We start from the raw sequence: 26,893 nt of genomic DNA, 5'->3' as shown, positions 1-26,893 counted from the left end.
GGGAGGGGGCAATTTGTCCGAATAAAAACCTTGTGTGATATATTATGTGGACTCGTTGTTCAAAGTACGGACTGCCTGCTTCGTTTACACAAGAGTGGGTCAAAAGCTACTGGTAAGTCAACGACCTCTTGTGTGATCGGGGAGGTATTGGAGGTAGGAGGTATATAAGTCAATACCTCCAACGACACAGGTGCGCATTCGTGCCGCGTGACGTGGTGACGTCATCGCGTTTTCACCTCAAAAGACCTATTTGATATAAGTTAATATCTTGAATTAGTCGGTCAATTTTTGCCCAATCTTTGCTAAATAAAGGTTGTCCTTATATAACGTAAAATGTTCGCGGGACCGCCCTCGCCAAATAAAGGTTCCCATTGCCTACAGATAACCCTCTATCCTCCTAGAGGCGAAGTCAGGATGAACTGCGGAATAAAAATAAAGTCCCTCGGCGACGAAAATTTAACATGGAGTTTTCCTATGTAACTTTACCCTGAAGTAATTTTACCAAAAATCATCGACATTTTGCGGGGCCAGTTCTATCGAGTGTTAAGCTAATCTAGCGACTGCGAAATCTGGAAACAGAATTAAAATCCGAGTCTCCCTTAGCTCTGGGGGCCCCCCAAAACAAATTGCATTAACCTTAATGAAAAACTTCCGAACTCCGAAAATCCCAAATCTCACACCATCCGATGTCAATCCATATATTTACACATCGCTCCGAACGTTATGCATCTAATGATAAGCATAAAAACCATCAAAAAATATTTTAAAACCACTTTATTGGACAAAATGAGGTGCGGCCTAACTTCTAGTCAAGACCACGGCCCGAACACGATTCCTTCACTCGACGATAACTACCACAATATAAGTCGCACAAATTCGTAACATACCTTTTTCTTGTCGCGGTATACTCACGCTTCTCGACGCAGTGTGGAAAAGGAGGGATTCTGACTTAGAGGCGTTCAGCCATAATCCCTCAGAGGGTAGCTTCGCGCCGCTGGCTGCTCAGCCAGACGCATAGGGTGGCATAGTTCCTAACCCGAAGGATCGGTAACCGACACAATTTCGGTCTTCGAGGCCGGCCGATAGGCACAGTGTGACCAGAAGGGACGAGGTTCTCCTGACCACGTGGCCCTCGACTTGGTGGGGTTTGTCCGCACAATGTGGGCGCTTCAGGATGAACTTTAGCCGGGGAGCGTTTGAGCGCCCCGGTCTGATACTGCCGCCCACGCGCAGCACACCTTGTGAGTGCACGTGGGTCCCGGCGGTCCCACTGGCCTAGCGCTACCATGTTTAGACAGCGAAATCCGTCCCCGGGCACCGGCACCTACTCCCGGAAGTCGAGAGAATAGCGGCGCCAGGTGCGGTATGACACCCGCGGAGCCCCGGCGGACCAGGGACGCGCGAGCCTATGCGTTAGCGTGCTACGGCGGAGCCAACGGCTTTGGCCACGGCCGGGCCGATACTCGGCCCGGTCGCACAGGAAATGAACTGGTTTGACGCCCGCGCTGGGGAGGTCGCGGGCGACTGAGATGTATTAACAAATTAATTAATTAATTTGAGACGTCCGATTTCTAGTGTTTGGAAATTTGGAAGAGCTTGACCCTAGCCTTTCCCTTGCGAGGGCAAGGAGGAACTTAACACTTATCAAATGCTGGATTACCTTTGTATTCTTAGGAGGAACCAGGTAATGCTCTAGAAAGGTTCATATAAAGGGGTGCCCTACATCAGGCAAATAAAATACATTTACTTCTTCATGCAGCTGTATGAATCAAATTGTCGCCCCGTTATATGAACTTTTCTAGAACATTACTTGGTTCCACCTAAGAATACAAAGGTAGACCAGCATGCACACAATATTTTTTGAATGTCCCTTCTTTTCTATTGTTTGCCATTTTTGATAAGCTTTGGAATGTCCCTTCTTGTCTCTACTTTGCCACATGGCACATACCCTTATATAAAGGGGCCTTTTCTATGCCCCTGGAATTTTACCCGAGAATGTCCTTTTACATGCATAAAAACAGTAAATTTCCTGTTTGGAGTGATTTTCAATTTTGTCTGACTGCCATACGGACAGAATATAATAACTATATACAATGAAGTAAAATAAATCCTATAATAACAAAGGCGCATCACTCCAGTCACAGTCACAGACAGGGAAAAGGGACAAAATCGGGCGACTAATCTATTGGTGTGGCAGAGGAGGAGTGGCAGCATGGCCACAGCGCTGGTGTTGAGGAGAAAAGAGCAGGATGATGTGCAAGGTGATGGGACAGCAGGACAACAAAAAGGTGATGAGGATTCAAGCAGGACGATCAACAGGCAATCGGGGAGGACGAAGACAGCACAAGGACCAAGGCAGGCGGGCAGGATGGCCTCCTTAAAGCTGTCCTTCAGTTATCTTCACAAATGCTCTTCTCTGCCCACTCTCAATTCTCCTCACCCAAAACACTCTCAATTCTCCTCACTCTCCTGAGAGATCTTCTCTCTTCTGTTCCCGCTAAATTATCTTTACAGACCTCACAGCTCTGGCTCCTCCCTCATTTCCCTTGACAACTGACGTAATGATAACTCTTGGGCTCCACCCCCGTCCAGGGGATAATTATAGCTCCGCCCCTTCTCCTCTTGCCTGGCAGAATGCCACGGCTTTCTGCCTCGATTTTCTGGGCTTGTGTGAACATTGTTCAACAGAGATGTCACCCGGTACACCCGATGGAAGTTTACATGAGGTTTAACACCCGTTTCCTTAACTCTAATCCCTCTCCTTCTTATCAAAAGCATGACTCTCATATCGTGCACATTCAAACACAATCCTTAAGCTAACAGATCCCTACTTCCTTACATCGAGATTGACCTTTCTACTCGCACGCAGTCCATGCTATTCCTACCCAGTTCTATCTCTTCTAAGGTAATCTCTATCCTCCCCCATCAATGTAACAGTACTACTAAACTGCAGATTTGTGTTCCGATTCATGTTTCGATTCGTGTTCTACAATATTCAAAATATACTGTAAAATTCAATTCAAATTGAGCAATTCCTCGATCACATAAATATAATGATAGACAGATGGAGTGAACCAATTGCTTAACCCTGCTTCATGCTATGCACCAGGGGAAATAAATGCAAATAGGGCAGCAGCTCCAAAGGAATCCAAGAATGCATGGCAGCCATGTTTGGCAAAGGTGTGCAATCATATTGCACTCATATTGTCAAATGGGTGGCTGACTAAGTATGCATGCGAGTCCCTTGCCAATGACCACAGGTCAAGAGAGTTTACAGATGTGATTGAAACAAACTCTTGCCAAGGCGAAAGCATTAATCATGGAGGATCGCCACATTAAAGTTGCCAAAATATACATCGAACGTGGAATTTCTCGTTGGAGAATTTTAGTCATCAACAAACACTTGAGCATGTCAAATGCATCAGCAAGATGGGTCTCCCAACATCACAGCAAAGGAATATGACACCAACCTCTTCCAAAAACTGCAGCTGCAGGCTGACGAGGACAAACACCGAAATATCTCCACCAAAAGTGAGTGTGGCTTCTAGAAACGGAATCACCCTTACAGCCCATACTGGATCACCTCCAGGGACTATGACCTGTTTCAACATATTAAACTTACACCCGCGTGATGGCTGAATCACTGACAGCAGTGGATTGAGCGAAGTAAATGAGACGTGGCTGAAAGGAGAAATCTGAAAACTTCCTTTCTAAGTGCATCAAAGTCAAAGAGGAGAATACTAGAAACATAAAAGGTGCGGCTCTATTGGACAATTGTATCCGATTCTGATAACTTGGTGAATGCCCTTCATAGTTGTTGAAGTTGAGTGGGATATCTTGTTTGCTAGTTGTATCATCCCCGAGAATTGGACAGAACTGTTCTGACCATATTTCTTAGAAGTCAAAATGTAACAAAGTACCTTTCAGAAAGGAAAACCAAAACATCAACCACTAGACCGAAACTCGGTAGAGCGCATACCTCCGCCAGGCTGCTCCCTCTGATAGGCCAGATCTGGATCCTGACCTGAAGCAAAATCTAATCAGCCTGTTCTTGCCACCTACAGATCTCATCCTCCTATTTTTGTCATAATTCGTCCACAACTTTTTGAAATGTCATGCTCTACTGTATATCGTTTTTGGCCCTCAAGGGTGAAGTCCCTCAATCACTCAATGGTGACGAATCACTTAAAAAAATTTTTTTTTACAGGATCCGGATTCGGATCTTCACCAAAATCGAATCAATTTTTCCTCATCACACACCCAACCTGTCCACCAAATTTTATCCGAATACATCCACATCGTTTTGAGATATCCTGCTCACAGACAAACAAACAGAGGTGAAAACAACCTCTGTTCACCTTCAGTGGAAGAGGTAAATATTTGTTGTGAGGACAAGGCCCAAGCCTGATATTTCAGAAAAAAATAATTGCCCTCATACATGGTGTTACATTTACTTTATAAACAATCCCAATTATGTCAAATTATTCACGAAAATAGCGATTGCTTCAACAAAATGCCGGGTTTCTCACCACAACCAAACAACAAGCAGCAATTGTCTGCAAAGCTCTGCCACTTCTTCAGAAAGGTGGATAGTAGGAACCTTGTGTGGTCAGATAGAAGTTGTGGGAGCAGTGATCATGGGAATTTATATGTAATGGTGGGGGGTGGTGGGGGAACGAAGGATGGTCATAATATCATGGCAGACTGATTAATGCCCTGAGCATCCATGCCAAACCACGGCCTTCACAGCGTGGAGACCAAACTCAAGCCTCCCCGCAGGAAGGCCCATCCATCACCGGCGGCAGGCCTGATGCTAATAGGAAACCGAGTGTGTACACGCCATCAATCTGAATTACACCCGTGCTGCTTTGAGGCCTAAGTCAGCAAAACCGATTGCAACTTCCATGGCTGAGAGATCAAACACTGGTCTGCATCCACAATCGGTAGTCTGAACACCAACTCTGTTTCCTGGATAAACAAAATCCATTCATTCCGACTCACAAAACGTCACAGTGGTATAAAACACAGAAACATCAGCCACATTCGCACAGCACAGCAGAACAATTATTTACTTCTTGCTTATCAATAGCATTCACGCATTAAGATTCGGTACCTTTTATAGGTTTTCAAATAGTAAGTGTAAGGAAAAAAATGCATCAAACTAATTAATCAAAAAAAACTTAAATAAACCCCATAATTGTAATGATACAACAAAATGGAAGTTATGAAATATGTCTTGTGAAATATGCTATGTCGTAACAAGACGATCAGTAAACCATTCTCTTTGTGAAGAGGTCATTTTTGAGTGATTATCAGAATACATTATCGGTGATAAAAATGATATGCAATGTTCAAAAAGGTCGTATCGAAGTTTACAATCATTAAACAAATACGGTGATCTAAAATGAAGGGTTCTCTGAAGCTTTTGGTAAACATGACGAATGAGGCCATGTGAGACATGGAATGAGGAATATAACTCCAATATGCAAAAGTCAACAAGAAAGAGCAATCAGAGATTGCAGACCCTCGCCAGGACGTGTTTTAGTGGCTTTTAAGGCTTTTGTGTTAAAACAAATATGACGGCCGAACCACATGACCGATGACATCACTATTTTTGTTCTCCACCAATTTATCCCGAGATGACACTCAATAAATTTCATCTTGATCGGATGAAGTTTTGTACTTGTCGACTTATGACATCATAATGGAGGCACCTATGACATCATCATTAACATATGTTATTCCCCTAGGAAAGTTCTTTACAATGAGCTATGTCTTAATTGTTTTATATGCAGCGCTTTTTATTTTATTTTATGGTATACAAGATCGAGGCTCGTGAAAGAGCTTACATTAATCACACAAAAAGTCAAACCGACACATAAAACACAAAATAAGGGGAGCGGTAGACAAGATGGGGAGAGAGGGCGAAGGACACAAACACAACATTTGAGAGCAGGGATATCGAGAGAACTGTGGGAGGGAGAGGGCTTGGAAAGACCACCAACCTGCCTGTGGTGAGTGAGTGAAAGGCCCTCAGAGTTAGCTTCATCGCAGGAGATTCCAATGATTCTGAAAGCTTTGGTTTCAACAGCGTGAAGTCGAGCTAGGTGTGAGGCAGGAGCACCGGCCCAGAGGGGAGAACAGTATTCCATTGAGCTGCGGATGAAAGCCTTTTATGTGGTGAGGAGCTCAGGTGTGCCAAGGAAGGACTTCGCACGACGGAGGATGCCCAGTCGGTGACTGGCTTTGGAGGCCAGCTTGGAAATGTGTCCTTCCCCCTCTCTCCCCATCTTGTCTACCGCTCCCTATGTTATATGTTTTATGTGTCGGTTTGTCTTTCTGTGTGATTAATGTTCGCTCTTTCACGAGCCTCGATCTTGTATACAAAAAAAAAAAAAAAAAAAAAAAAAAAAAAAGTGGTTTTCCCAAGAAAGATCATGGCAGATAGTGAGACCCAAAAGCTTGAGCGACAGAACTTCTTGGAGAGGATTGTTGAGAAAGTAGATGGGAGGGTTTTCCAGTTGGTCTTTTCGGAGAGACATAGTAAGAGCGTGAGATTTGTGAGGATTGAAAGACATGTTCCACTTGTTTGACCAGTCTGTGATTTTGTCCAGGTCTGCAGAGAGTGAGGAGGCTGCAGACTGCTGATCTGAGGGATGAGGAATGGAGCGGCAGAGAGTGGAGTCATCAGCAAAGAGATAGAAAGGATTTTCCAGAGAGTCAGAGAGATCATTAATGAAGACCAGAAAAAGCACAGGGCCCAGAACACTACCTTGGGGAACTCCAGCCAGAACAGGTAGGGGCGATGAGAGAAATCCATTCAGGGCCACACGTTGACTACGACCAGAGAGGAAGTCCGCAAGCCATGAGTGGAGATTTCCATGGATACCATAGGAGGAGAGCTTGGTGAGCAGAGCTGGGTGCCAGACCGTAATGAAGGCACGTGATATGTCAAGGGAGACAGCTCTGATTTCTTGTTTGGCATTGAGGCCATCCATCCATTGTTGAGACAGCAGAAACAACATGTCCAGAGTAGAATGACCTGGTCTGAATCCAAATTGATGATCGGAGATCAAGCCATTGGAGAAGAGGAAGGATTTGATATCCGAAGCAATGATGGATTCCATGACTTTGCTGATAATTGGGAGCAGGCTGATTGGTCTGTAGTTGCAAGGACCTGTTTTTGCACATTTTTTGTGTAAAGCGGTTATGTTTGCTGATTTCCAAGATGTTGTCAGATGACCTTGAGCAAAAGAGAGGGTGAAAAGAACAGAGAGAGGGTGAGATAGAGCGGCAGAGCAGGATTTTAGGACCCGTGGGCTGATGCCGTCTGGTCCAGTTGCAGAATCAGAGTCGAGGTTTGACAAAAACTTCTCCACCTTGTCAGGAGAGAAGGACACAGAGTCCAGGAGCAGTTGGGTTCAAAGTTCTTTCAGTTCTTTCGGAGATTTTGAGGTGTAATATTTTTCGGTTTTTCCAAGATGGCGCCCGTACTACTTGGCTGACCTATGACATCATAATTATCATTAAAATTCTACAGGAGGAGTTGCACATATGGTGAAAATTTCCTGTCAATCAGACCAACGGTTGCAGAGAAAATCATATTTATTCAGTGCGGACAAAGAAACAGACAGACAAACAAACAAACGGACTCAAATGCAATACCCTCTCCTCGGGTGAGGGTTATAACGCACAAGACCAACCAATATACTTGAAAAATGTTCGATTTTCGCAAGTAACAAGAAATATGTGGTGCATCGCACAATACTTGCAAAATCCCTAAAGTAAGCTGTTGACCTTTGGCCTACATTGATATTTTGGCCTATGTTGACCTTTTGGCCGCAAAGATAATTTGTGATTGATTTCAGTGACCTGATATTCAAATCCTCTTCAAATTTCCAGTCAATTGGATGAAAATTGAGGATTTTAGAAATATGAAAAAGTTGTTGACCTTTGGCTTATGTTGACCTTTGACCTCAAAATAAATAGGCTTTTCCCTTATGACCAACTCTACCATTTGGTGAAGTTTTGGAAAAATCGGTTTGAAATTGTGACCTGTAGGCGATCGATATACAAACAGACAGACAGACAGACAGACAGACAAACAGAATAACACACAAGACCAAACCATAACCTTGAAAAAACTTCTATTTTCGCAAGTAACAAACAGACAAGACAGGGGTGAAAACATAAATTCTGTCCACCTTCGGTGGCAGAAGTAACAGTTAACATGATCTATTTAAGATGATCTAACGTAGGTGATATTAAAGCATACTTTCTCACTGTCAACCAAAGCCAAGTAAAAAAGGAAGAATATGGAAGACAGCTTGCATTCAAAGGAAATTAATAATTTTGTTTTAACACTATCTAAGGAACTAGGATGAAGAGAAAACAAAATGAACAGGAGGTAAAAGTGTATAAACTGTTTGAAAATAACACCTGTAAATAATATCTTTGAGCATCAATTAATGATGGATATTGTAACAAAGGACAGGAGTGATATGGGATAAAACAAACTCACAAAAATTTAAGAAAAAACAGGAAGTTTTGGGAAATAAAGAGAAATGTTGTGAAGATGAGCAAGTGGAGGTTGTGAAGATGAGCATTTTGTGCATGTAATATTTAATGACCCCCATTATGAAATGCAGTAGGAGTTTGATATTGCTCTAATATTCCCATTCCATGACAGTGATTATGCAAGCTTGAGAGCTGTGAAGTACATAAATATCCATGAAAATGAAATTTCAATACACTGTACGAGTGTACGTGGGAAGTAGTCACCTGTCACATGTGCCATGGCGCAGACCAGAACAGCCACATTCCAATTAAGGCATGACATTCTGTATTATACTCACATTCGCATTGAAGAAGATCCAGGTTGAACTGTTGGATAGCACCCATAGTAAGCTGCTTCACTTCTGGATTAAGTAGCAGCTGCAAGAGAGTGGAGGCAAGGTGCTTGCAAGCTGACATGCAAGCCGTCTGTGCCACCTTTCCCTAAAAGGGAGCAGAAACATTCGCAATAAGTTACGCAGGGTCAAAAATAACAGCAACATGACACAAAAAGCATACTTTAAGGGTCAATAAACCTAATGTTATTTTGACCTTTGCATAATCAATATTGAGGTAAGATAAAAAACAAGTAGAGCTACATTCAAAGTGTCCGCATGCCAAATAAATAAAGAAATAACATATCCTACAGCGCGACATCACCGGGGTGCCTTCAGCTCCCGGCGATGCCACCATGCAGCACATAGAGACAGAAATGGGTGGGAGCAGTGCACAATAATTGATTGATTAATTGCAAATGAAAATAAATAAATTGTAATTGTAAAGAAATAATTTTATCAATCAATTGGCTAATAGCATACCTAAATCACCACTGCTTTATCTGAATTCGTAACCTTTGGAAAATTATGTAATTAATTCAAAATAAATAAATAATCGATTAATTGATTAATCAATAAATCAAAAATATATTATATATATATATATAGATCCTTTATAGCCACAATCAAAAATATCCTTTATAGCCACATATGTTTACTGTCGTATCCAAATATTAGCTTCCTAGCTCAAAAGGTGCCTGAGATATTGCCCAGATGAGAAATAAAATAAATAAATGATTATTAATAAAAATAAATAATAATAATAAAATAATTAATCAATTGGCTAATAGAATACCTAAACCACCACCGTTTCATCCGAATCTGTAACATTAAAAAATTAATTAAGGCATTAAACGAATAATTAAATAATGAATTGATTAATAAATAAATCAAAAATAGCCTTTACAACCAAATCACTTGGTCACTCATGTCCAAATATCAGCTTCGTAACTCAAAAGGTGCCCAAGTTAATGCCCAGATGAGAAAGGAAATAAATAAGTGCTTAATTAATCACAAATAATTAAATAACTAATCAATTAATTGATTAATCAAAAAACAAAAATACCGTTTTTTGGCCAAAGCACTTGCTCACGATTGTGCCGAAATTTCAGCTTCCGAGCTCAAAGGATGGCTGGGATATCGCTCAGACAAACAAACAGGAAAGAAACCGGAGTGAAAACTGAGTACTCCCTTTCAGCGCGCGTCATTGCCGGGCTCCCTTCGGTGCCCGGCAATGATGTCGTGCAGCGCCTGTAAATGGCATAGGAAAGGAGTGTGTACAACAAGAAAACAAACAAGAAACCGGAGTGACAACTGATTACTCCCTTTTGGCACGTGTCATCGCCGGGCCCCCTTTGATGCCCGGCAATGATGTCATGTAGCGTCTGGAGATGGATTCGGAAAGGTGTAGTTTACAATAATCCAAAGCTCAAGAAGGAATGCACACACTCGCAACACTTTAAGCAAAGGATAGAAAATGAGTTAGGAAAGATTGACATTAATAACAGAAACACAGGATAAAATGGACAGATTTTTCTTGCATAGCAAATATAATAGGATCATGAAAGAGCGAGGTAACAGCACCGCATAATGGCAATACCCTGATGAAGGGGGCAACATGTTGAATCAACAAACGAAGGAATTAATAAACAGGAAAATACAAAAGAGGGGAGGAAACAGCAAGCAGGAGGGCTTAGTATGTAAGGCCCCCTTTACACAGCACGGAGATCGTTGGGTGACCATTGAGCGATCAAAAATTGGCCTGATCTCTCAACGATCTCCGAAGCCTCGAAAAAGCCGTTTCTGTGTAAATGTTTGGGAGATCCTTGTGCGCTCGTTGTGCGATCAAAAATTCAATTTTCGGCAACATTCATGGCGATCTATAGAGATCTTTGAGCGACCTTGGCGATCATTGAGCGCCCATTGAAACATCCTTGAGATATCAATGGAGACTAAGCCTCCTGCAGCGACCATTGAGAGTTTGCTGAGCGCTCGTTGTGTGACCAAGAGAGATCACTGAGAGATATATGGAGATCGCTGAGAGATCAGGTGCGACCAAGAGAGATCACTGAGAGACCAGGAGATCACTGAGGGATCATTGAGAGTTCCTTGGGCGACCAAGGAGGTTGCTGAGCGTTTCTTGGGCGACAGGGAGCCTCTGGGTATATATATATATATGAGAGGTTTCTAGTGCTCTTCCATCAGTCTCTGACAAAGTGTTGAAGAAGAAAAATTTCCAGAAGGTCAAGAGTCCAAGATGAACAACGAAGCTTTGATACATGGTGCCATCCTACTAGGTCACCAAGCACTTCTCCAGAACCAGATGGCCATTGCTCTCGTCCGGAGGAGGAGGCAGAGGCGCAGAAGAAGGAGACCAAGAACCTGGTGGGTCCGCCCCTGGTTGACACAAACAAGAAGGCTATGGTTTGGTGACTACAGCCAACTGATGCTAGAGCTAAGGGAAAACTCAGCCGCCATGACTGAACATCCCTCACTGATCACTCAGCCATCTCTACGTTCGGGGTGGAAAAATTTGGCGTTCATTGAAAGATTGCTGAGAGATCATTGGGAGATCGATGAGATCGTTGAGCGCTCCTTGAGCGTTCGTTGAGAGATCGCTTCCCTTGGCGATCGTTGAGAGATTGTTTTGGACCGAGTCAAAACTTTGAGGAGACTGTGGCGACCGTGGAGATCACTGGAAGATCATTGAGAGATCTTGGCGATCGCTGGGCGCTCATTGAGATTTTTTCATCGCTCAACGATCTCTCAACGATCGCCACCCCTGTGTAAAGAGGGTATAAGGATAATAGGGGTAAAAATCATCACATGCACCTTCAATGTCAGACATGAGATCAATGCCCGTCTCTCTAGACATAATCAAGCATTTGATACAGTCTGGCATCCCGCCTTGCTCTCAAAGTTCTCTGCCTGTGGCATCCAAGGCCACCTCCACATATGCCTTGCAGACTTCCTCTACTCTCGTAGCCAATGCGTGACCCTCAATTGGATCTTCTCATCCCCCCCTTGTCAAGGCTGGATTCGCCCAAGGCAGTGTTCCGAGGCGAGTCCTATTCCTAATCTTCATCAGTGATCTCTCTGGCTTTGGAATATCCCCTTTATCTCTTTGCTGATGATTCCACCCTGTGCCGTGACAACCCTTGTCCTTCAGATAGGAAGGCAGCAGCCCTCTCTTCAGACCGTGATAGTATCACGAGCTAGTCAAACATTTAGAATATGTCTAAATCGCGACAAATCTCTCACACACACTCTGTCTTTCTCTCTCTCTGAGCCCTCCAATATACTTTCTTAACAACCTTCCTGCAGAAGTTCAATTATTCAAACTTTTGGGCCTTACTGTCAGCCATGATCTTTCCTGGGCGATATTTCAAACCACATTTCTAATTCGGCCTCCAAAGCATCCTGGGAAGACATCCTGCGGTGTACATCGTTGGCACACCTGAACTCTCTTATCCACCGACAAGACCTTCATCCACAGCTTGATGGAGTACTGATCTCCCCTCTGGGCTGGCACACCTCATCCACTTTGCTCAGCTTGACCCCATGTAAACCAAGGCCTTCAACATTATTGGTATCTCCCACAATGAAGCCGAGTCTATGGGCTTATCGCTTTCTGTTGCAGACATGTCGGTGGTGTACTTTTTCTTCCATCTTTCTGGTCTTGCATCCTCTGCAATTTTTGTGGTTATCCCACCTCCTCCCTGCCCCCCAACCTCCCAGGTATCTCTACGGAGCACATAGTTCACCACCAATCCCATTCTGGTGAACCTCCCAAAATCCAGAATCACTGCTTACCTCCACTCAATCGTTTCTCGTTTTTTCACCTGCAAACTCAACTTGGTTCTTTAATATAATTCTTCCCTCCAGGTCTTTAAGTCAGCTGTTCTCCACCATCTCAGATAACCTCCCATGCAAAACCAGGATCCCATCTACCCCCATTAACACCTTCCAACCACACCCAAGACCACCTCCTTCCAAATTGCAGTTTTTCCTCACCAAGAGTTTGCTTCTGTATCCATCTTGTCCAACCCATTTGTCCTCATGTCCTCCCATACCCCTCATTCCTCCCCATCACCCATTGTTTGTCCAAGTCTCCATCTATTTTGTCCTTCAACCCTGTTATTGGTGTTTCCTCCATCTCTCTACCGTTTATTTTGTTCTGTTGCATCTTCATCCGCTCAGTGTTATTGACGTTTCCACAAGCCTAGACTCTGTATTAAAAAACATAATCTGAGTTCGGCCTAATGTCCAACTTTCGAAGAAGACGAATCATCCTTGGGTTTCTTCATCAATGTGAGAGAATGCGAGAATCATTAAAACTTGAGACTCCACAGTATCTCGGAAAAAAAGATATGATGCAGGTTTGCAAGCTCACCTGGTGGAGCAGTTTTCTATTGAGGTGAAGATAAAGGCCATATTGGCTGTGACGAGTTCTGATCTTTCAGGAATGACTGGGAACAATGGAGGATTCCCACTCTGCAATAAGATTTGAAGGCCAAATTTGCTGGATGTTCAGCCCAGAAGAAGTCAAGGCTAATGGTGAGGGCTAGAAGTTCGACAGACCAGAGTCCTTCTTGTGGCTGACTATGGAACTACATAGGCAAGTTTGCTTGAAGACAGAGCAACATGATGAGAATGCAAGATTTGCCAGGGTTGAAAGACTCGTTTAATTTGCCAGATCAGCATCTCATAAATTTCTGATTAGCAGAGAGCGACTGTCACAAATTCTTTACGCATAACTATGTGGCAGTGCATTGGTTCAGTGTGAATGTTAATGCTTGTATACTTAGATATGATGTGGAACAAATTGTTCATTACATATCATGACTGTGTAGTATTTGTTCAGGTGAGATGTTCATTCTAAAAGATGAATGGAGTAAAAAGGTGACGAGTTATAATATTCTTAGTGGACTTTAAGCTATGTGGAAACATTGAGATAATTCAGGTAATTTCTAGGGACTTCCAGATATAGAATAATCTCGTAACGATGAGTAGTTTGTAGAGGGAAGGGCATTGATGAATGTTCTTGCTCAAAATATATATAACTAGAGCAATGCGACTGTGCCATCAATATGCCTCCGCATAGTCCCACAATGGGTAGATGCCCTCGTTCACTGTCATAAATAAACAACTTTGATATAAGTTCCTTCAGCTGTTTTCAAGTATCACATTTTCACCAGCAATGACAGGCTTCACATTGGTCGGTGAAGCGGTTTCAGAGAAGTTATTTTTTTTTAATATCGGCTTTTAAACAAATATAGCTGCCACACCACGTGCCATATGACCTTAAAAAGGTACACTCTGCATATGTATGGGAAGGGGATCACATTTGTGAAGTTTCGTGTTGATCAGATAAGGATTTTTTTTTTTAACAGAATCGAGGCTCGTGTAAGAGCTAACACATTGAACATGAAAATATGCACAGACACATAAAACATACAATGAAGGTGCGGCAGACAAGAGGGGGAGAGAGGGAAGCACACAATCACAACAACAGTAGAGAACAGGGAAGTCAGTAGATCTGTGGAACAGAGAGAGATGGGGGAGGAGGGAGGGGTACATGATATAACGCAAATTAACACTTCTAGGAATATCAGGAAGGAAGTTGGGGTATGAAAGAGGCGGATTTGGGGTGTTTTAACGGGGGTAGAAAGATGAAGGTTTTGGATGGGGGAAGACAAGAGATGGTGGTGAACAACTGTTTTAAAGACCTGGAGGGAGGAGAGGGATTGAAGAGAGTGTGGGAGTTTGTTCCAGAGGCAGGAGAAAAGAGGAATGAAAGAGTGAAGGTGAGCAGAGAGTCTTGATTTTGGTAGTTTCACCAGAAGAGGGTTACTGGCAGATCTTGTGTGTCCTGCAGGAATATTTGGGGGACAGAGCACAGACAGAGCAGGGGGAGCAAGGCCGAAGAAGAGTCGTTAGAAGAAGAAAAGACCACCTGCCTGCCTGCGGTGAGAAAGAGAAAAGCGCTCAGAATCAGCTTCATCGTGGGAGATTCCAATGATTCTGAATGCTTTGGTTTCAACCGCGTGAAGCCGAGCTAGGTGTGAGGTAGGAGCACCAGCCCAGAGAGGAAAACAGCATTCCATTGAGCTGCGGATGAAAGCTTTGTATGTAGTGAGGAGCTGAGAAGTGCCCAGAAAGGACTTCACACGACGGAGGATGGCCAGTCGGCGACTGGCTTTGGAGGCCAGCTTGGAAATGTGGTTTTCCAAGGAAAGATAATGGCAGATAGTGAGACCCAAAAGCTTGAGTGACAGAACTTTTTCAATAGGATTGTTCAGAAAGTAGATGGGAGGGTTTTCCAGATGGTCTTTACGGAGAGACATAGTGAGGGTGTGAGATTTGTCAGGATTGAAAGACATGTTGCACTTGTTTTACCAGTTTGTGATTATTATCCAGGTCTGCAGAGAGTGAAGAGGCTGCTGCCTGCCAATCTAAGTGTTGAGATATGGAGTGGCAGAGAGTGGAGTCATCAGCAAAGAGATAGAGAGGATTTTCCAGAGAGATCATTAATGAAGACCAGAAAAAGTACAGGGCCCAGAACACTGCCATGAGGTTCGTTTTTCTATCCAAGATGGCTGCCAAAAGCACATGACCTATGATGTCATCATTTTCAAACTATATGCAACAATGGTGTTAGATGATGTTTCTAAAAATTTGCATCGATAGGGTAAGCGGTTTCAGAGAAATAATTATTTCACATTTTCCTTCAATCCAATATGGCTGCCACACCATGTGACCAATGATGTTTCCGTGATGATATTTTAATCGCCATGTCTAGTAAATGACATACATAAAGTTTCAAGTCAATCGATTTGGTGGTTTGGAAGAAGATGTTTTTTTAAGGTTTTAGGTTAAACCCAATATGGCTGCCAAACCATGTGACCAATGATGTCATAAATTTAATATTTCATGACAAATGGGTCATACATAGATCATGTGCATGCAATTTCTGATTTTTAGGATAAGGAATTAGATTAACACATTTTTGGCTGGTATAGCACTTCGCCTTTGATATCATTATCATGCTTTTGTTCCCCATTGGGAGTAGTTGACAATATGTCAAGTTTCAAATTTTTCCATTCAGCGGTTTCCAAGAAATAAAATTTTAATTATTTGTGTTTATGCCAAGATGGCTGCCATACCACATGACCGATGACATCACAATTATGAAAAAAACATTCTGCATGGGTGGCACTCCTACCCTGAAAGTTTTGCCTCAATCGGACATGTGGTTGCTGAGAAAAACGAGGTTTGGCCTGTATGGACAGACGGATGGACGCACAGACGGACAACCTGAAAACGTAATGCCTCCGGCCACTTTCGGGGGCGGAGGCATAAAAATGGAAAAAGCAGGCCAATATGGCAGGAATGGATGGAAGAGGCAAAGAAGAAGAGCCCGTCAACAGTTGCTTTGCTTCGCTGTGTAGTCATGTGCTTGGTGCATCATTGTGCTCCATCTTTTTCAATGAGTACAAGTTTGGACAAGACTCACATTCCAGTTGGACAGCGGATCCATCAAGGAGTTTGGGTTTTGTGACAGCGACCCAGCTGCTGCCTGCCTGTTGAGTGGATGGGGGTATTGGACAGCATTTTGTGGAGCCAACTATAAAAAAAAAAACAAGACCAAAAGTCTAACAGCGGCGTAGCCGGGCTTGTAATCTCTCTATATTATAAAAGAAAGTTTTTGTTTGTTTGTCTGCGCAAGCTAATCTCCTGAACGGTGAAAGATAGGAGGAAACCTCTAATACAAAAAATGTCGGGACGGGCCCCGGGAAGGTTATAGGCTAGGTGGTGAGGCCAGTCGAGGCCCACCTCGGCCGGGCCGGGCCCATTTCGCAATTAAAACCTGAGCTGAATTATAGTAGTCAATCTTCTACGGCCGCGGGGTAAAAGCTGAATTATGGTAGTAAATTCATTCAAAAATAACCAAAAATGTCGGGGCGGGCCCCGGGAAGGTTATAGGCTAGGTGGCGAGGCCAGTTGAGGCCGCTTCAGCCGGGCTGGGCCCATTTCTCAATTAAAAGCTGAGCTGAATTATAGTAGTCAATCTTCTACGGCCGCGAGTAAAAGCTGAATTATAGTAGTAAATTCATTCAAAAAGAACCCGGGCAACACCGGGTTGTTTCGGCTAGTATATTATAAACCACAAACACACATGTTTAGCTTTTCAAACAGTCGCTAATGCTGCTTACAACATTAAACAAAGAAATTTGGAGGAATCTCGACATCCATGATCTATATACCCCACAAGGTTTGGAGTTGTGCTCATTTACCAAGCAGCTAGCTTGCGCTTGCCAAGCCAGCCATTCCTTAACGGTTTTAATTTGGAGTGCTTGCTCGAATGCTTAAACCACTTGGCGAACTCTCCACATTAAACTTGGTAAATGAACACATCCCCAATTTTCTTGAGACCCGGCCATAGATCGACTGTAACCTATATATCTCAAAGAGGAAAAACCCTTTCTGCAGCTCCCACAGTGAGCAGGTGGAAGCCTACTTGTAAATTAAAATGTTGGTCAGTGGAGCAGCCGACGTAATGACATCATAGACGTAATGACATCATAGACATAATGACGTAACGGACACAAAACTGCCGCTTCTTTAATATGTAGAACATGATATATTTTAGCTTCCAGTACGTTTGCAGTCACGACGAAGGGATTAGTGTTATGATTAGATTTACTATAATATTAACGTTACGTTATCATTATTTCGAAAATGATATTACTTTAAAAAAACCGAGGCGAATTCCTCACTTCCTCGGTTATTAATACTAGGGCATGCCCGTACAAAATTATATCCCCCCCCTCTATTTACATGAAATGGTTTGGTCCATTCGCAAAGCCAAAGCGAACGGCTTGCGAGTACGGTGACAATCCCCCCCCTCTATTTACATGAAATGGTTTGGTCCAAAGCGAACGGCTTGCGAGTACGGTGACAATCCCCCCCCCCTCTATTTACATGAAATGGTTTGGTCCAAAGCGAACGGCTTGCGGAGTTTGGTAAAGAAATCGCCATAGCTCGGTAACTACTTCTCCGATTCATATGAAACCTTGAAAAGGCACATCCTCGGGTCCCCAGCAATATACCTGGCAAGTTTCAAGTATATCGGACCGGTAGTTGTCGAGAAACAGCGGTCGCATACACACACACAGACACACACACAGAGATTACTGGAATTATAGATAGATTAGTGCTGAACAATGCTGATCACTGATCATGAACCATACACCGCTTCAATCCATTAATCTTCCATTCACAACATTGGGATTAAAGTATTATGGTTATATTTACCATATTATTATTATTATTATTACGAAAACGATACTACTGAAACGATAAACTACTGTATTAAGAAATATGGGCTTAATTTGTCTGAAGCGGTCCGAAGATGAGTCATTACGCCGAAGGCCTATACATACCAAAGGCCTATACATACCGGATTGTTGGAAAAGACGTAACGCCGATGCTTTCAATATTTCATGGTCATTTTAACAATCGGTTTGTTTGTGTTTCACACAGAATGAAAAACGTAAAGGTGGAGCATGGAGATTGTGATATATGACAGGTTCGACGATATATTTGGCCTGAACGGCATATAAATCAAAATGGTGGTGTGTGGAGAGTCAGCTGTTGCACCGCCGTAATCACATCAGACGTAATCACATCACCGTGTCAAGTGACCAGATTCTCAGCTCTGATTGGTATACGATTGAGGGGACATACATACATACATACATACAAACAATGTTCTAGACCGCTCTGCCCGATGGGCTATGCCGTAAAAAGGTCTGCAGAGCATGAAATATGTCATGTACGCAAAAAAGACCAAGAATAGGCCCAATATACTGCTTTGGAGCACTCTTGCCTCCAAAGGGATAGGATTTGATCCTGGATTCCAAAATATGAAACTCCGCAGTGCACATGTTTAAAATACCAAACAGGCCGCATCCCTAACTTCTGACCTTTCATATGTTATTATTTCATATGCAGCCTATGGCTACTTGGCCACATCATTTTCTGGAGGCGTGGTCATGCCGCTAATGCAATGCCCCCAATTCACAGTAGGATGACAGGCTGCGACCTTGGGAGGATGACAGGCTGCGTCAACCCACCTGATGTTATTTCAACGGCACCACAGGGGCTTAAATTCAGGATCCTAAGATATCAGGTTAGCCACCTTAATTATGAAGCCAACACCAGGCTTACCTTTTATATGAAGGTTCAAGTAATATCGACAAGTATTACAATAAAAATATCAGTGAAAGAATGCAAATCGGCAAGATTTTAATCGCCCACAGACAGAAGGCCCCCCAGACATTCTGTGCCAAATTCAGACTCTTCTGATGAGTATTGTGTGGCTGATTTTTAGCTCACCTGGAACGAAGTTCAGGGGAGCTTATGCGATGGCGCATCGTTTGTACGTCAGTCCGTAAACACTTGAAACTTCTTCTCCAAAGCCGCTAATGAGATTGCGACCAAATTTGGCACAAATTATGTTTGTTGTGTTGTGACTAAAATTTATTCACGGCATTAAAAATGTCGGGGTCTAAGGGGGTTTACCGGGGTCAAAGTGCATCCAGGTTTGACCCCCAGAATAGGAATTTGCTTTTTCCTCTGAAACTACACACACTATTTGGATGAAACTTCACCACAACCTTCACCACCCATTCTGTACAAAGTTTGTTCACAGCATTTTAAGAATCTGACCCGTTTGGGGACAACGGGGAGGGGGGGGGGGGGGGTGGCTAGCCCCCCTCAAATTGGTATTTGCTTTTTTCTCAGAAACTACACATGCAATTTCGATGAAACTTCACCAAAACCTCAGTCACCCATGATGTACCAATGTTTGTTCAAGGCATAAGAAAAATCGGGGTCTTAGGAGGTTGGGGGAGAGAGGGGTTGCCCCCCAAAATAGGTATTTATTTATTTGTTTGTTTGAAGTCTTATGATTGTTAGTATTGATTCCACATGCTGCCCTGTCTTCTAGCAACCATTGAAATTGGTTTGCAATACCCTTAGTCGGTGCAGTATACTGTTTATTCTACCAGGTGAGCGCCAGGAGCATTGCCCCAATGTTTTTAAATAAAAATTTGGATAAAGAACAGGACAAAGTCGTGTTAACCTTCTTTTTCTTCAACAACAACAACAACAACTTTTGACTCCGCACGTGAAAAAGCTGAATGCCTCAACTCTGTGTTTGCCTCTAAATCTTGTGTCCCAAACCCATCCCTCTCTGTACCCACCATACCCAGTCGTACCCTGCTGCTCCTGGACTCCGTGTCCTTTCCTCCTGACAAGGTGGAAAAGTTTCTGTCAACCCTCGACTCTGATTCTGCAACTGGACCCGACGGCATCAGCCCACGGGTCCTAAAATCCTGCTCTGCTGCTCTATCTCACCCTCTCTCTGTTCTCTTCACCCTCTCTTTTGCTCAAGGTCAACTGCCATCTGCTTGGAAATCAGCCAACATCACCGCTTTGCACAAAAAAGGTGCTAAAACAGATCCTAGCAACTACAGACCAATCAGCCTTCTCCCAATTATCAGCAAAGTCATGGAATCCATCATTGCTTCGGATATGAAATCTTTCCTCTTCTCCAATGGCTTGATCTCTGATCATCAATTTGGTTTCAGACCAGGTCACTCTACTCTGGACATGCTGCTTCTGCTGTCTCAACAATGGATGGAGGTCCTCAATGCCAAACAGGAAATTAGAGCTGTCTCCCTCGACATATCACGTGCCTTCGACACGGTCTGGCACCCCGCTCTGCTCACCAAACTCTCCTCCTTTGGTATCCATGGAAATCTCCACGCATGGCTGGCGGACTTCCTCTCTAGTCGTCGTCAACGTGTGGCCCTGAATGGGTTTCTCTCATCTCCTCTTCCTGTTCAGGCTGGAGTTCCCCAAGGCAGTGTTCTGGGCCCCGTGCTTTTTCTGGTCTTCATCAATGATCTCTCTGACTCTCTCGAAAATCCTGTCTATCTCTTTGCTGATGACTCCACTCTCTGCCGCTCCATTCCTCTTCCCTCAGATCGGCAGTCTGCTGCCTCCTCACTCTCTGAAGACCTGGACAAAATCACAGACTGGTCAAACAAGTGGAACATGTCTTTCAATCCTGACAAATCTCACACTCTTACTCTATGTCTCTCCGAAAAGATCGACTGGACAACCCTCCCATCTACTTTCTCAACAATCCTCTCCAAGAAGTTCTGTCGCTCAAGATTTTGGGTCTCACTATCTGCCATGATCTTTCTTGGGAAAACCACATTTCCAAGCTGGCCTCCAAAGCCAGTCGCCGACTGGGCATCCTCCGTCGTGCGAAGTCCTTCCTCGGCACACCTGAGCTCCTCACTACATACAAGGCTTTCATCCGCAGCTCAATGGAATACTGTTCTCCCCTATGGGCCGGTGCTCCTGCCTCACACCTAGCTCGGCTTCACGCTGTTGAAACCAAAGCTTTCAGAATTATTGGAATCTCCCGTGATGAAGCTATCTCTGAGGGCCTTTCACTCACTCACCGCAGGCAGGTAGGTGGTCTTTCTGTCTTCTACCGACTCCTCTCCGGCCTTGCACCCCCAGCTCTCTCTGTGCTCTGTCCCCCAAATATTCCTACAGGTCGCACAATATCTGCCAGCAACCCTCCGATGGTTAAACTGCCGAAATCTCGGCTCTCTGCTCACCTTCACTCTTTCATTCCTCTTTTCTCCCGCCTCTGGAACAAACTCCCTCACTCCCTTCAATCCCACTCCTCCCTCCAGGTCTTTAAAACAGCTGTTCACCACCATCTCTTATCTTCCCCCATCCAAAACCTTGATCTTTTCTACCCCCGCTAATTCACCCCAGATCCACCTTGTTTGAAATTCCAACTTCTTTCCTGGAAGTCCTGGCAGTGTCCATATGTTTTATACCTCTCCCACCGCCCCCTTCCCATGCCCCCCCCCCCCCCAAAGCCCTCGCCCTCTCTCAGATCTCTCGATGTCTCCATGTCTCCATGTCTCTCGGTCCCTGCTCTCAAATGTTGTGTTTGTGTCCTTCCCCCTCTCTCCCCATCTTGTCTACCGCTCCCGATGTTATATGTTTTATGTGTCGGTTTGTCTTTCTGTGTGATTAATGTTCGCTCTTTCACGAGCCTCGATCTTGTATACAAAAAAAAAATAAAAAAAAAATAAAATAAAAACTAAACTGAAGTCACTGCCAAGATATATATATATATATATATATATATATATATATATATATATATATATATATATATATATATATATATATATATATATATATATATATATATATATACATACATACATACATACATACATACATACATACATACATATATATATATATATATATATATATTTATATATATATATATATATATATATATATATATATATATATATATATATATATATATATATATATATATATATATATATATATATATATATATATATATATATATATTTCTAAAGTGACAGCTTTCGCAGGCACATCCAGGGATGAACAAAGTGAACTTGCAAGCTCGTGCCTCCTTCACATTCCCAGGCGCTGTGTTGACTTGCACAACCAGCCAGGTGTTTTGACCCTTAGGTCAGGGTTCGGTACAGTCTCCCAAGGGAACTCTGTTGGGGCAGCAAATCACGGCAACAGCTTTGAAGTTTTGAGGTGACGTGAAAGCGAGCCTGTCTCAAGGTTATCTTGCAGTGTGAAGCGTGTGCAAGCAAGCTGAGTAGACAGCAAACATCGAGACCAAAGGCCTTTACACACACACACAACACAAAACCAAAGTTGGGTAAATGTCAGTTAGTCAAAGAAAATACGCACCACATGAAATTAACAACAACAAATGCCGACAGATATCATTTCCAATAATGATTATATTTTATTAACATATGCCGATTCCTATCGAGACACAGACAATTTTTATTTCGGTCGATTCACTTAAATACAAAATGTTTGTGTTTTGTATGTATAATTGCAATGCTTGGGAACACATGCTGACCAACAACGAACCACTTATATATGTAGTAACAATTTGGGTTACCTGATCAAGATCAGGTTATTTAGACTTTAATAAAACATCAACAAGACTGTTGGTTACAGCTGCAGCAAAAAAGAACTCAAAAGCGCAACATGTAACACGGCAACGATGGGCCAAATAGGCATAACTTCCTGGATTAAGGTCGTGGGTCAAATGGGCATAACTTCCTGGTTTAAGGTCGTACAGGATCGCATGACCACTTCTTACACAAATCCTATGCATATTAATTTACATTCGTCATATGGAAAATGGATATTAAATGCAATTGGTTTGATTCCTGACAGAGCATTGACCTTCAAAAGAGGAAGCATGGAGGCACAAGCTCAGCTCCACCCTTCTCCAAAACGATGGTTGCTAGATTCGCAACGGGGCAAAATAAAAATTTCATAAGGAAGGATAAGTGGACAAATAAATGCAGATGGCCAAGCAATCTGGACTTTAGGAAAGTGAGCAGATGAGGCTTTGGGTGATTCGGGGAGGGCAGAGGTAAGAGAGAGCAGGAAGAAGAAAACCAGACAAAAGCTTGTATAAAATAGAGAGCCCACCAGCATGCGACCGATGCAAGACTGGCAGTCCTTGGGAATCTGGCCTCCTACCTTGAGGTAACAATAGTGCAGTCGGCCTGGTTTTCGACCACCTCAAAAGGAGCAAGGTGGGAAGCGGGAACACCAGCCCAGAGTGAGCTCTACGGAAAATACCGAGACCATGACTGGCCTTTCATGCTAGCTTGGTGATATGATCCTCCTTTGCCGGTTTGCAGTGGCTGCAGTTTGCAGTGGTTTGCAGTGCAGTGATTAGATAGTTTGATTGCCGATCGTTGTGGGGGGAGGGTGGGGGTGGGTGGAAGGTACAGCCTTATTTTGCTCGAGAAGAATCAACTCCTGCTAGGCACAGTCACCGGTAATTAATATTCATTATGATCACAAATACAGGGTCCGGCTGGGAGGTGTGACGATTTTCAGAAAACTCGTACACAGTTATTTTTAGTCGAATTTCAATTTTTTTATTTATTTAAAGAATACATATATAATGCCATTTAATACACTGTAGCAAAGACATTTAAAAAATGTAATTCATGTTTGAATTGGGTGTAACAATGCAAGTGGGGGGTCTAGCGCATGCATGATGGCTGTTGGTTACTCGTTGTTAGGCACCATTTCAGTAGCCATGGAGCTGTGGACGATTGAACATCGCGTCTTTGTTGTTGAGACGTTTATTCAAACGGGTAGTTCGGTGGTGCTTACACAGCGCAGATTCCGTACTCACTTCAATGTTGGTCGACGTGGCGCCGTTCCGTCTCGAAACACAATATTGAAGTGGGTAAAAAACTTCAGGACAACTGGATCTGTGAGGCCGGGAGCAGCTCGGAGAGGTGATCGAACCGTTAGGACCCCGGAAAACATTGAAAGGGTTCGACAAGCTGTGGAGGCCAGCCCTCGTCGGTCAGCGGTACGGCACGCTCGCGCTCTACGGATGTCAGACAGATCAGTTCGTCGAATTTTGCACTTGGACCTTCATTATCACGCGTACAAAATCATGGTGGTTCAAGAACTGCAGCAGAATGATTTCGTACGGCGGTTTACGTTCGCAGAAAGAATGCTGGAACTGCTGAGGGATGCTGCTGTGCTGAGAAATGCTGGAACTTTTCCGCGCGTCTGCAAGAATGCTTGGACAAGAACGGCCGCCATTTAGATTATGTCATTTTTCAAACATGAATTACATTTTTTAAATGTCTTTGTTACAGTGTATTACATGGCATTATATATGTAGTCTTTAAAAAAATAAAAATTGAAATTCGACTAAAAAGAACTGTGTACGAGTTTTCTGAAAATCGTCACACCTCCCTGACGGACCCTGTACAATGAAAAATACATGGGGAATTTCCTGTTTTTTTATGTACAGCTCTCCTTCAGTGGTTTTTTTTTTGTTTAGAACTCCAAATGACGATGTCTAATGGCCTTTTTGAGTGGAGAACCTGCACGTCCGCCATCACTTCCCCCACCCCTCACAATAATCGTCATGGCCCCTCTGGAGCCCACAACCCCAATCTGAGAATCTCTGTTGCAGAAGACACTTGTAAATACATTGCACGGAAGACAAGGACATCAATAGATGATGGAGAAACGAACACAAGAACACAACGTATGGGTGTTTAACCTGTGTTGCAAATTTTGAAACAGAAAGGGGCACGCATGCAAATGCATATGAACAAACTTAAGCAGATATACACTATTATAAACAATTTGATATGCCAAAGGATTGTATGAAATGCTTACGAATTATATACAATGCTTTGAATATAACGACACCAACATCTCTAATATCAAAGTATTTTGTATGTTGTTGAGGTTTCATACACTATCTGGAGCACTCCAATGCAGTGGAAATAGCAATGAAACGTCATCCAAACTGCTTGCTCAAAAACATTTAAAAGATTTCAGTTAAAATCAACTGTGAGACAACGAGCTACTGGCAATCTGCACCAAAATGTAACAAATAAATGAATAAACAATAGCAAATAAATAAAATCAATAAAGCCCACAACACTCATTTCAATGGGACCACCCATCAAAATTTTCATACAAATCCTACACAAATGCTCCACAGAAGCCACACATAATAAAGTTGCACTTACAAAATTACCTAAGCTGAGATTGCATTATGTAAACAAATTGCCAAACAAAATCCACAATGGTAATGGCATGCGAACAGTGCAGCTCTCCATGGTGAGCTTTCAGCAACTTACGCCTTACCAACAGGCTGTTTCCCAAAGCTCATCTATCATCAGTTTGCTGGGTGAGAGGTCGTGGCAGCTAACCTGGGCCTAATTTACTCCCACAGCGGCGACGCCATGCTGACTGACGGCCTTTCGAAGCAAGTAAGCCGCCCTACAGGACACCTGGCACCCAAAAGCTACAAAGACTGCAACGGGTAAGACCACGCCCTGCGAAGAAAATGTGAAAATTAGCCAGCCTCCATGTCGTGAGATATGATCACAAGTCGCTGTAACAACATATTGACTCTTCTGATCCTCATGAGATGATAATCAGAAGATTACCAAAGCTTTGGCTTGGACAATTGCTGCATTGAAATGTGTATTTCCCTTCACAATGTGTGGAAACATATAAGAGTGTACACACCACACAGACAGATATGTGTGTGTGTGTGTGTGTGTGTGTGTGTGTGTGTGTGTGTGTGTGTGTATGTATATATATATATATATATATATATATATATATATATATATATATATATATATATATATATATATATATATATATATAATTGCCACTCTCTTTCCGCCATTACTCCCGGGGCACTCGCTGCCAACCATAAGAGCAACAATGGCCTGCTCACGAGAGGGTCTTGCCCATGTTTGCTATTGTAGACACCACAGGATTATAAATAAACAATCGATATGTGGGAAAAGCATAGGCATATATATATATATATATAATTGCCACTCTCTTTCCGCCATTACTCCCGGGGCACTCGCTGCCAACCATAAGAGCAACAATGGCCTGCTCACGAGAGGGTCTTGCCCATGTTTGCTATTGTAGACACCACAGGATTATAAATAAACAATCGATATGTGGGAAAAGCATAGGCCCGGACTAGGAATCAAACCCAGGTCCTCTGTTGAACTGTACCAGTACTCTGCCATCTGAGCTATCTGGGTGACACCTGACGAAGCACATACTATTTTGCATAGGTGGGCTCGATTCGGAAAATTTTAAGTCCGCTTACCGCTTATCCGCTCCGCCAGCCCGTGTAGTCCGATTCGCTTATCCGCTTCAGCGGCGAAAATCTTAGTCCGCTTACCGCTTATCCGCTTCGATTCGATTTTTTAAAGCGCTTCGACGTTTTTAAAGCGATTTTTGACGTTTCTAAAGGGAATTTAATGCTTTTTAAGCCTAAATAGCCATTTCTAACTACT

General features: G+C 43.1%; 1 protein-coding gene across 3 annotated transcripts in view; it reads right to left on the bottom strand.

Annotated features, from left to right (window-relative positions):
- LOC137423036 (exocyst complex component 6B) overlaps positions 1-26,893 on the bottom strand; it is a 392,907-nt gene that overhangs the window by 87,328 nt on the left and 278,686 nt on the right. For all 3 annotated transcript variants that reach the window (XM_068109815.2, XM_068109816.2, XM_068109814.2), the window contains exon 19: positions 8,856-8,997. In XM_068109815.2, the coding sequence (XP_067965916.2) occupies positions 8,856-8,997 (142 nt within the window). The remainder of the gene's footprint in view (positions 1-8,855; positions 8,998-26,893) is intronic.

Source organism: Myxine glutinosa, chromosome 3 (assembly GCF_964187855.1).
Source record: "Myxine glutinosa chromosome 3, kmMyxGlut1.1, whole genome shotgun sequence".
Classification (NCBI taxonomy): Eukaryota; Metazoa; Chordata; class Myxini; order Myxiniformes; family Myxinidae; genus Myxine; species Myxine glutinosa.
The sequence above is the reverse complement of the archived record's forward strand: the minus strand, read 5'-3'. Positions and strand labels throughout refer to the sequence as shown.